At 46.6% G+C, this 11,171-nt stretch overlaps 1 protein-coding gene across 3 annotated transcripts in view; it reads left to right on the forward strand.

The window, feature by feature from the left end:
* The window catches only part of LOC109922863 (probable G-protein coupled receptor 146), a 48,424-nt gene extending 38,601 nt beyond the window's left edge, over nt 1–9,823 (forward strand). The window contains exons 2-3 of one of the 3 annotated variants that reach the window (XM_048617566.1): nt 3,926–4,157; nt 8,489–9,823. In XM_048617566.1, coding sequence (XP_048473523.1) covers nt 8,617–9,681 — 1,065 coding nt within the window. In that variant the 5' untranslated portion in view covers nt 3,926–4,157; nt 8,489–8,616 and the 3' untranslated portion in view covers nt 9,682–9,823. The remainder of the gene's footprint in view (nt 1–3,925; nt 4,158–8,488) is intronic. The other 2 variants (XM_048617567.1, XM_048617568.1) reach the window with 2 other exon arrangements.
* Nucleotides 9,824–11,171: the final 1,348 nt, after the last annotated feature.

An 11,171-nucleotide genomic window follows, 5' to 3' on the forward strand; every position in this document is an offset into this window, starting at 1 on the left:
TGTTGTTGCGAAAATGAAAGCTCTGGGTCAACGTTAATATGTATCTTACACCTTTCCCATTTTCGATCAGTTTTCCCATTCTCTCCCTGAAGAAAGTACAAAGCAGGGCCTTGCCTGGTGATAATGAAATGGGTTTTCCTGAAACCTGTTGTGTGCATGAGGAAGTTTCCATTCATTGTTCCTCAAACACTGGGCTGTGACCTAATTTCACACGCACTGAGGCCAGGGGCTCCCGATGGTCTTGGAACTGGAACAGAATGTAGATAGCCGCTTTTGTCCAGGAACATGTGAATGGCTGGGCAGCTTGGAGGCCTTTTGCTGATTAAGGATGTGAGTAGAAATTGAAAATGTATTCATGAAAGAGCCAAGCGTTTGGAACAATATCTCCCCTGCCGACCAGCAGACTAAAAACAAACACAGCTACTGTTCTCTCGTAATACATCTACTTTACGAGCCAGTTATGTAAGGGTGCAATTTCATTCTTTTGCTTTTTCCCTTTGGCTCTGGTTGGCCTGGCCTTGCCAAAATGGTCACAAACAGTGAAAACGAAATTTTGTGTGAGGTGGGCCCCCTGAAACCCGTTCCCAATCTGTAGGCTACGGTACTGAGATGTTCAGAGACAGTAAGAACTGTCGATGCTAGAGTCAGAGATAACACAATGTGGAGCTGGATGAACACAGCAGGCCAGGCAGCATCAGAGGTGCAGAAAAGCTGACGTTTCGGGCAACCTTCTTGCTCCTCTGATGCTTCCTGACCTGCTGTGTTCCTCCAGCTCCACACTGCGGTACGGAGATGCTTCTGCCCACCTAAACGTGACATTTTATTTTGTGCTCATCATCAATGGATGGTCAAAATCTAACCTTGATATCAAATCTGAAATGAAATGCTGCCTTAAAATGTGGCACTATCATCTCCACAATGCGGTCAGGGACTCTTAGATAAGTACAACAACAATTTGCATTGATATAACCCTTTTGAGACATCTCCTGGCTGCTCCATGTTGGGGGTAAAACAAGTAAAAATTTAACGGTGAGCATGTAAAAATGTATTAGGACAGGCCATCAGAGGACTGGTTTAACTGAGTGTTTTGAAGGACGATTAATCGCTGGTGAGGGAAGGGAATCCCAAAGGCCTAGGACACAGCTACTGAAATAACTCCACAAAATGCCGGTATCCTGTCACCAAGTCACCCTTTATTTATACATGCACAGTTACAGGACACTGACCCAGCTTCCTCAGAGCCAGCTCTCAGAGTGAGCAGAACCCTTGACACTCCTGTTTATATCTGCCAGTCAGGGCTCCCTGATTGGACTGGGTTAACAGCCCCAATAAGGGAACTCATACTGTATGAGGTCCACCTGGTTGACATCATTACAAACACTACAGTCACCAATGGTGGACTCTCCCCAGTTCTGCAACATTCTCCAGCTTGACACCTTACTGTGTCTCTGTGCTCTCAAAGGAGGGGAGCTGGCTAGTGATTCAGAACTTTTCCTCACCTCTGACCTTGGATTTACAAAGAACGCGTTCATGTATGTGCCATCAGCAGCGAGGCCAACCCTGGTAACACATCCTGATTTGCCCTTAAACTGAGCTAAGCCAAGTCAGAGGACGGTTAAGAGTCATTGCTGTGGGTCTGGAGTCACACATAGGCCAGACTGGGTAAAGATGGCAGATTTCCTTCACTAAAGGGCAGTAGCAAATCAGGTGGGTTTTTAACAATCAACAATGGTCACCAGTATATTCACAGAATCCCTACAGTGTGGATGCAGGCCATTCAGCCCATACTGACCCTCTGAAGAGCAACCCACCCACCTTATCCCTGTAACGCCACATTTACTATGGTTAACCCACACCTTTGAACTGTGGGAGGAAACCGGAGCAAACCCACGCAGACATGGGGAGAATGTGCAAACTCCACACAGACAGTCACCCAAGGGTGGAATTGAACCGGGCCCCCTGGCGCTGTGAGGCAGCAGTGCTAACCACTGAGCCAACGCATCATCTTTAGGTTAGCTTCTTGTTCCAGATTTTTACTGAATCCAAATTTCAGCCTCAGCCATAGTGAGATAATTGGCCGGGGAGTTGGAGATCACTAGAACAGTGATATCACCAAGACACCCCTGTCTCAACTGGAAAACGTCAATAAGAGGATGTACTAGAGAGCAGGCTGGGAAGCAGCGAAAGGATGGCGATTGTCTGCAGTATAATTACTGAGATCAATCGAGATGAAAGGCTTGTTTCCCTGCCAGAAACACAATTGGGTTCTGTGTGAATCAGATACAGGGACTGTGCAATGAAATTAGCGAAAATATTTCAAGGCTATAACTGTTTTTTAAAAGAAGGAGAAGATATAATATCTAGAATATATAATCTGTAACAAGCTGGAGAAACTGATTAAACAAAATAAAGGGATGGCATGGTGGTTAACACTGCTGCCTCACAGTGCTAGGGACCTGGGTTCGATTCTAGCCTCAGGCAACTGGGTGGTGTTTGCAAGTTCTCCCTGCGTCTGCGTGAGTTTCTGCTGGTTTCCAAAGATGTGCAGGTTAGGGTGGATTGGCCATGTTAAATTGCTCATAGTGTCCAGGGATGTGCAGGCTAGGGTGAGTTAGCCATGGGAAATGCCAGGGATAGGGTGGGATGCTCTTCGGAGGATCAGGGTGGAGTTGATGGACCAGAATGGCCTGCTTCCACGCTGTAGGGATTCTATGATGATTAAATTTAAACCCCCAGCCGGTCCATTATGACATACCTGATGTCTGGGCCTCCACCCGAGACAGGAGGATGTGGATATGGAGGGGTTAGAATTCACAATTCCTCTTTTAGACAATCCACACCCTTGTGATTATAAGGCTCCCTGTTAACGGCACAACATTTGAATTAGGCCAGAGGTTGCAGATTGGCTGATCCCAATGAATGGGCAGAACAAGTTTGAGGGGTTGAATGGCCAACTCCTGTTCCTATAACAAGGAATACAGGTGTTAGGAGTAGGACATTTGGCCCCTCGAGCTTGTTTTGCTGTTCAATGAGATAATGCCTGATTCAACTGTGGCCCCAACTCCACTTTCCTGTTTGCCCCCATCTCCACTTTCCTGTTTGCCCTCATAACCTTGGCTCCCTTGCCATTCAAAAATCTCTCTAATTTGACCGCTTAAATATTCATTGGCCGGGCCTCCACTGCCATCTGGGGAAGAGAATTCCACAGGATAATGACCCTCTGAGATGTTCCCTCATTCTGGCCTTCCCCAGACAACATACACTCCATCCAGTCTGGTCAAGATCTCAAATTTCAATAAGCTCAGCTCTTCCTTCAAAATTCCAAAGGGGAAAGTTCTTCACAAGATTTAAAAAAACCCTTGTCCCAAGTTGAGTCAAGTGAATATTCTCTGAATGGCATCAAATACAATGACATCCTTTCTCAAATGAGCAGATCGAAATCGTACAGGTGATCTTCAGTAAATCATGCACACAACCCCTGCCCCGCCACGCCCATTCCCCCTGCCAGGTGATCCCCTATATTAGTCAGGTTACATAGACTATAGAGTCATACATCACAGAAAGCGACCCTTCGGCCCAAAAAGTCCGTGCTGTCCATAATCCCAAACTAAAATAGTCCCACCTGCCTGCTCCTGGCCCAAATCCCTCCAAGCCTTTCCTATTCATGTACTCATCCAAATGTCTTTTAAACGCTGTAACTGTAGCTACATCCACCACTTCCTCTGGAAGTTCATTCCACACACGAACCACTCTGTGTAAAAAAAAATGCCCCTCATGTCTTAAAATCTTTCTCATTGCATCTTAAAAATATGCCCCCACTCCCCAAGCTTTGAACTTCATCTCTTTTTTCCAACTCTTGACCGGGAAAGTGTTAAATTTGTTGATGGCAATGTTGTAATCTCCTGATTGGTGTTTGTTTTCACAGTGCTTGATGTGTAACTGCCAAAAAAAACAGGAAAAGGTGACACTGCTTTCAGTGATGATGGAATAGCTTCCCTGCAGAATGCAGTTGCCTCGGGAGAAGCTATTGAACACTGTATCTGACCTCCAGCACAGCTCTCGCTGTACATTCAAGGGATGTGCATCCCCCGTTTCCCCTCTGGGTTTGTATGTTCAGGAGATACAGGCACACAATTATTTAAACCGTGTTTTGCAATGTGCGTGACTTAAAATTGTGACAATAAACACTCGAGTTGCCAATTTCTCGTTGTGAAATTAACAAATTGCAGGGAAAACTAAATGCTCTTTGAATCTTGCTGCTTTCATCTTGCACTTATTAGGACAAACACAATGAGGCCAAATGCCAAACAATTTATTCGACTGGATTAAAAGGTGCTGATAAATTGACAAGCCGAGCGCAATTAGCCAAGGCGTTGCCCCTCTGAGAGGGACCCCCCAAGCTCCTGGTTAATTTAAAGAGGCAAGGTGTAAATATGTTCTTTTCATTTGCAGAGAATTGGGCGAATGTGTGTCATTTCTGGCAATGAGCCATATCATGAGCCCGATGGATAATCTTAAAACTGGTTGTCAGAAAAGCTGTGAGAGCACTCTGGCTTATTCGGCAAATGCTGTGCAATTTGTGGAAACAGCTAGCAGTACAGTTAATGTGAAATGTTATTTGGCTGACAGTAAAGAAACATATTCTGGTCCCTTTCTCACTGGCCATAGGAATAAAGAACAAAGAAAATTACAGCACAGGAACAGGCCCTTCGGCCCTCCAAGCCTGCGCCGATCCAGATCCTCTATCTAAACCTGTCGCCTATTTTCCATGGATCTGTATCCCTCTGCTCCCTGCCCATTCATGTATCTGTCTAGATACATCTTAAATGACGTTATCGTGCCCGCCTCTACCACCTCCGCAGGCAACGCGTTCCAGGCACCCACCACCCTCTGCGTAAAGAACTTTCCACGCATATCTCCCTTAAACTTTTCCCCTCTCACCTTGAAATCGTGACCCCTAGTAATTGAGTCCCCCACTCTGGGAAAAAGCTTCTTGCTATCCACCCTGTCTATACCCCTCATGATTTTGTAGACCTCAATCAGGTTCCCCCTCAACCTCCGTCTTTCTAATGTAAATAATCCTAATCTACTCAACCTCTCTTCATAGCTAGCACCCTCCATACCAGGCAACATCCTGGTGAACCTCCTCTGCACCCTTTCCAAAGCATCCACATCCTTTTGGTAATGTGGCGACCAGAACTGTATGCAGTATTCCAAATGTGGTCGAACCAAAGTCCTATACAACTGTAACATGACCTGCCAACTCTTGTACTCAATACCCCGTCCGATGAATGAAAGCATGCCGTATGCCTTCTTGACCTTTCTATCGACCTGCGTTGCCACCTTCAGAATACAATGGACCTGAACACCCAGATCTCTCTGTGCATCAGTTTTCCCCAGGGCTTTTCCATTTAGCGTATAGTTCGTTCTTGAATTGGATCTTCCAAAATGCATCACCTCGCATTTGCCTGGAGTGAACAGGGAAGGCAGGCTGTGGCAATAATGGTTGTGTTGGATAGACCAATGCCGAAAGGGGGTGAGGGGTATTGGGGGGGTCATGTGATGAAACCGCCAGGAATACAGGGCTGACGATCTGCAAGGTAGTTGTGAGGAACCTGGGCCTCACATCAGTGAGCAGTTATGGTGTGCAGGAAGACATTCAAGGTATGCTACAACTGAGGTCACTCTGCTTTCCCAAACCATTCAATAAAAGATGTTGGGAATTAATGATGGGTCACTTGCTGCCAATTTCAAAACGCAATAAGATTAAACTCTCTCAGAGATGGTAAAAACTGTCGATGCTGGAGTCAGAGGTAACACAGTATGGAGCTGGAGGAACACAGCAGGCCAGGCAGCATCAGAGGAGCAGGAAAGCTGATGTTTCGGGACGGGACCCTTCTTCAGAAATGGGGAGGGGGTAGGGAGCACCAAAATACCTACCTTCCCCATCCCCACCCCTCCTCTCTCTATTTATTTCAGAGCTCCCTTCCTCCTCCCCATTTCTGAAGAAGGGTCATTACCCGAAACGTCAACTTTCCTGCTCCTCTGATGCTGCCTGGCCTGCTGTGTTCCTCCAGCTCCACACAAGATTAAACACTGTAAGCTTCCTTAAGTCTACACGTCCTGAACAACAACAACCTACCCTATCACAGAGTTTACCCCATTAAAAATCCAGTGTCCTGTGTTCAACACTGGGCACTGCATCTCAGGAGGGAGTTATTGGAGGTTTGTGTGGGGGAGCTTGGGTCATCAGATATGATTCAAATGCTAACAGGAGGTTCACCAGATTAATGTTGGAGGTGAGGGGTTTGTCCTATGAGGAGAGATTGAACAGTTTAGGCCTGTACTCTCTATAGTTCAGAAGAATGAGATGATCTAATTGATGTATATCAGATGCAAAAGGAGACTAACAAAGTAGATGTAGAGAGGATGTTTCATCGTGTGGGGCAATCTGGAATGAAAGGCCACAGTTTCAGGATAAGGGGTAGCAGATTCAAAACAGAGATGAGGAGGAATAACTTCCCTCAAAAGGTCCTGAATCAGTGGAATTTCACGCGCCCCGCCCCACCCACCCCACTCCCCGCCCCCCCAACCCCCATCCAGAGTGTGGTGGATCAATGAGTTTAAAGAGGACACAGATTTTTAATCAGTAATAGAGTTATAGAGTCATACAGAGTCATACAAACAAGCCTTTCAGTCCACCATACATCCCAATCTGACCCAGTCCCATTTGCCAGCATTTGGCCCATATCCCTCTAAACCCTTCCTATTCATATACCCATCCAAATGCCTTTTAAATGTTGTAATTGTACCAGCCTCCACCACTTCCTCTGGCAGCTCATTCCACACAGGTTAAAGGGTTATGGAGAGCAGGTGGAAAAGTGGAGTTAAGACCAAGATGAGATCAGCTATGATTGTATTATGTGGTGGAGCAGGCTCGAGGAGCTGAATGACCCAACTCTGCTGTTAGTTCTTATAAAATGGTTAAATGACAAGAATAGGTCACAAAAACATGTTATAACTGTATGACAATCAGGGGTGATCTGATTAAAGTGTTTGAAGAATTCAGGAGGTGAATAGCTTAAATGAATTTATTTAATAACCACTCCCTCCACCACGGATGCTCAGTAGAAGCAATGTGTATTATCTACAAGATGCACTGCAGAAATTCACCAAAGTTCCTTAGCACTTTCCAAACCCACGACCACTTCCATCAGAAGGACAAGGGCAGCAGATACATGGGAACACTACCTCCTGCAAGTTCCCCTCCAAACCACTCACCATCCTGACTCAGAAATGCACACAGAGTCACATGCAAGTTACACCAACAGATCATCCATTTGTGTCTGTAGGTTATTGGCCCAGTGACATTTTCACCAGACTCCCATCTCACAACAATTCTGTTATCTGCTATCACTCCTGAGCTGTTTAGATCTCCTTCCCTGACACTCAATATCCTAATTGGGAAATATATCACCGTTCCTTCACTGTCACTGGGTCAAAACCCTGGAATTCCCTCCCTAAGGGCATTGTGGCTCAACCTACAGCACATGGACTGCAGTGGTTCAAGAAGGCAGCTCACCCCCACCTTCTCAAGGGGCAACTAGGGACGGGCAATAAATGCTGGCACAGCCAATGATGCCCACATCCCATGAATAAAAAACAAAAAGAGAAAATAAATGAGGAAGAGTGGGATAGGAGGACAGTTTGATGTAGGAAAGGTGCTCATGTGGAGCATAAAGGATATTATTAAGCTGGAGGGGGTTCAGAAGAGATTTACCAGGATGTTGTTGGGAATGGAGGGTTTGAGTTATAAGGAGAGGCTGGATAGGCTGGGACTTTTTTCACTGGAGCACAGGAGGTCGAGGGGTGACCTTATAGAGGTTTATAAATTAATGAGGTGCATAGATAAGGTGAATAGCTAGGGTCTCTTCCCTAGGGTGGGGCAAGTTCAAGACTAGTGGGCATTAATTTAAGGTGAGAGGAGAAAGATTTAAAAAGGACACGAGGGGCAACTTTTTTACACAGAGGGTGGTTTGTAGGTGGAACGAGCTGCCAGAGGAAGTGATAGATGCAGGTAGAGTTACAACGTTTAAAAGACATTTGGACAGGTAGATGGAAAGGAAAGGTTTAGAGGGATACGGGACAAACACAGGCAAATGGGACTAGTTTAGTTTGGGATCGTGGTCAGTGTGGATTAGTTGGACTGAAGAGTCTGTTTCTGTGCTGTATGACTTGATATTCTACAAACATTCAAGGACAAGTCGGGCTGAATGGCCTGTTTCTATGTCATAAATACTTGTTTAGTTATAGCTCCCGTTTAGGTTTCAGAGGGGATTTTCAGGGGTTCTGTACAGGTGGGAGAAGGAATTAATGAGGACTTGTATCTATGAGATACCTCTGAGGAGCAGTCCTTGGTAATGAGAGGGCAACATTTTAATGGTGAACAAATTACAGTTCCAATCTGTTTATAAAATCTTATTTACAGACATTGAGCGACAGATGGCAGCTCTCGTCACATCCTTCAATGATACAGACTTCTCCTTATGAAGTGACAAACTTTGCCTTGCTGACCATTCCAGCTTTTGTTGGTCTCCAGGCTACAACCTCATTGCAATGTGGAGCTGCATCCAAGGCAACTTTGGGCTCAACAGCACATCCTGCCGAGATGACCCATGCCAGAGGGTGGGCCTGATCCTATCTGTTGCCTCGACAGCCTACCTCGTAGTCTGCTTCCCGCTAGGCCTTATCCTCAACGGTTTGGTTCTCACTGTCAATCTGCGCCACAAGTTGTCCATCAACATGCCCGATGTCTACTTCACCAATATGGCACTCGCTGGCCTGATTCTGAACCTGGTGGCTTTCCTGCAGCTCCTGGGACCTGACCACCTCCTGTGGCCGGTGTGGACCTTCAGCCGGGAGCTCTGCATGGCCTCCTTCATCCTCTTCAATATGGCCGCCCTGGTCAGCACCTACTCCGTCACCTTGCTGAGCCTGGACTGCTTCATTGAGCGGGCGTTGCCGCACACCTACATGTCGAGTGTATACAACACCAAGCACGTCTGTAGCTTCGTGTGGGGTGGAGCTGCCCTGGCCAGCTTCTCCTCCCTCCTCTTCTACGCCTGCAGCAAGATTTCCGAGGAGCTCGATGACTGCTCAAAACTGCGGACCAAGGAGCTGGGCGACGCCATTATGGTCTTCACTGGGCTGTTGGCCCCCACCGCTGGGGTGGGCTATGCCCTCTGGCTAATCCACCGGTCCTGTAAGGAACGTCCCTATCAGCTTGAGGAATCCTCGAGGCTTGACCCTTGCGTCCAGAGACTTCTCCTGGCCACTGTCTCAGTGCACTTTGTCCTCTGGTTGCCGTACTACCTCACCCTCCTGGTGAGCACAGCCCATTTTGTCACCAGAAGTGAGGGTGATCGGCACTTTACCAAGCTGCTTCACTTCCTGAGAGGATTCAGCGAGCTGCTTGCTTACCTGAGTTCCTGCACTTTGCCCATGATATACAAACGCCTGCAGAAGAGCTTCAGCTGCCGGCTCAGGCTGGTGATCCAAGGCTTGCATCGTGGGCGTCTGGGCCACCCTCGCCGGGTACAACAGCAGCAGTGTGTTGCAACAGTCTCAAGGGCAGATCTGGCCCTAGAGAACATCAGTGTCTCTGCCCAACACTTGGCATAGAATTAGGTCCAAAGGGACCTCAGAAGCAACACTTTCGTGCAGAAGGTGTTGTGTGTTTGGAATGAACCACCAGAGGAAGTAGTGGAGGCTGGTACGATTAGGCATCTGGATGGGTACATGAATAGGAAGGGTTTGGAGGGATATGGGCCAAATGCTGGCAAATGGGACCAGATTAATTTAGAACATCTGGTCAGCATGGAAGAGTTAGACTGAGGGGTCTGTTTCCACGCTGCACAGATCTATGACTCTAATTCCTCACTCTATCCCAACAGTCAGACCCTGTCGAACAGGATCGAGTCTAACTCTGCAGTTTCTGCGTCCATGATGTCTATGATCAAACCCATCAGCCGCAGAAAGACTTGCATTTGTATAGCACCTTTCATCAGCTCAGGATGCCGCAAAGCCAGTAAGTATTGAAGTACAGGAGCAAATTACTGCAGCGGCTGGAATCTGTACTGAAAACAAAAGAAAAATCACAGCAGGTCAGGCAACATCCATGGAGAGACAGCAAGCTAATGTTTCAAGTCTGGATGAACCTTCATCAGGGCTGACGTGGTATATTGAAGCATAGTCATTTTTATTTGTTCAGGAAACCACAGCAAGTATAGTGTACGCAAGCAGCAATATCTGACCAGTTTGATGAGTTTTTGATGGCATTGGATGAGGAGTGGACATTACCCTGTTCACTGAAGAGATTCCACCCCACCCCCCACCTCCAACCCACTCCTATCTTCTTTCAATAAATGCCACCTTCTTTCCTTTCATCCTGAACAGGTTGGTGTTGTAATTGGAACTCAGGAACAGAAAGTGGCAAATTTAACAACTTGAGCCTATTTCCATTGTTCGCTTAAATTACAGCTGATCTGTCTCCCACACCATTCACCCACCTTGGTTCCATACCACTCAATCCTGTCAAAATCTATCAAGCTCATCAACTTTCCAGTGAATGCCCAGCTCCCTGGGAGAGTGTTTCAGTCTCCACTCCCCTTGGAACAGCCTCTGGAAGTCACCTGCCCTGAACAGCTAGCCTGGCTCTTGTTTAAGATTATCCTCTCTGCCTTGTTCTGGCTCCCGACCAGAAGGAACAGTCCCTCCACCTACATTTCTAATCATTTGAATTACCTCGTTGGGATTGTTCTTTAAGCTCCTAGACTCAAGGGCATACAAGTCCAGTCTTGTAACTAGTCTTCAAAATGACTTACTCCTGATTTTGCTACTGGAAGACAGTACTTCCTACATTGGTGCTTTGGTTCATAGTAGCGTACAATAGCACAGTGCAGAAGGAAGGCTGTTCAACCCATCAAGTGTGGGTTAGTATTTCAAAGAGCAATCCAGTTATCCTTACTCTCCCTCTCTTTCCTCATTCACTCAGTTTGTTCTCCTTCATGAATGTACCCCATTTAGCTTTGAAAGCTCCTTATGAATTGGGATCCGTCTCTCTGTTAGGCAGTGTAATAACTTTTATTCACTGCTGCTCAAGGGAAGCTAGG

The sequence above is a fragment of the Rhincodon typus genome, chromosome 37 (genome assembly GCF_021869965.1).
Source record: "Rhincodon typus isolate 14 chromosome 37, sRhiTyp1.1, whole genome shotgun sequence".
Classification (NCBI taxonomy): domain Eukaryota; kingdom Metazoa; phylum Chordata; class Chondrichthyes; order Orectolobiformes; family Rhincodontidae; genus Rhincodon; species Rhincodon typus.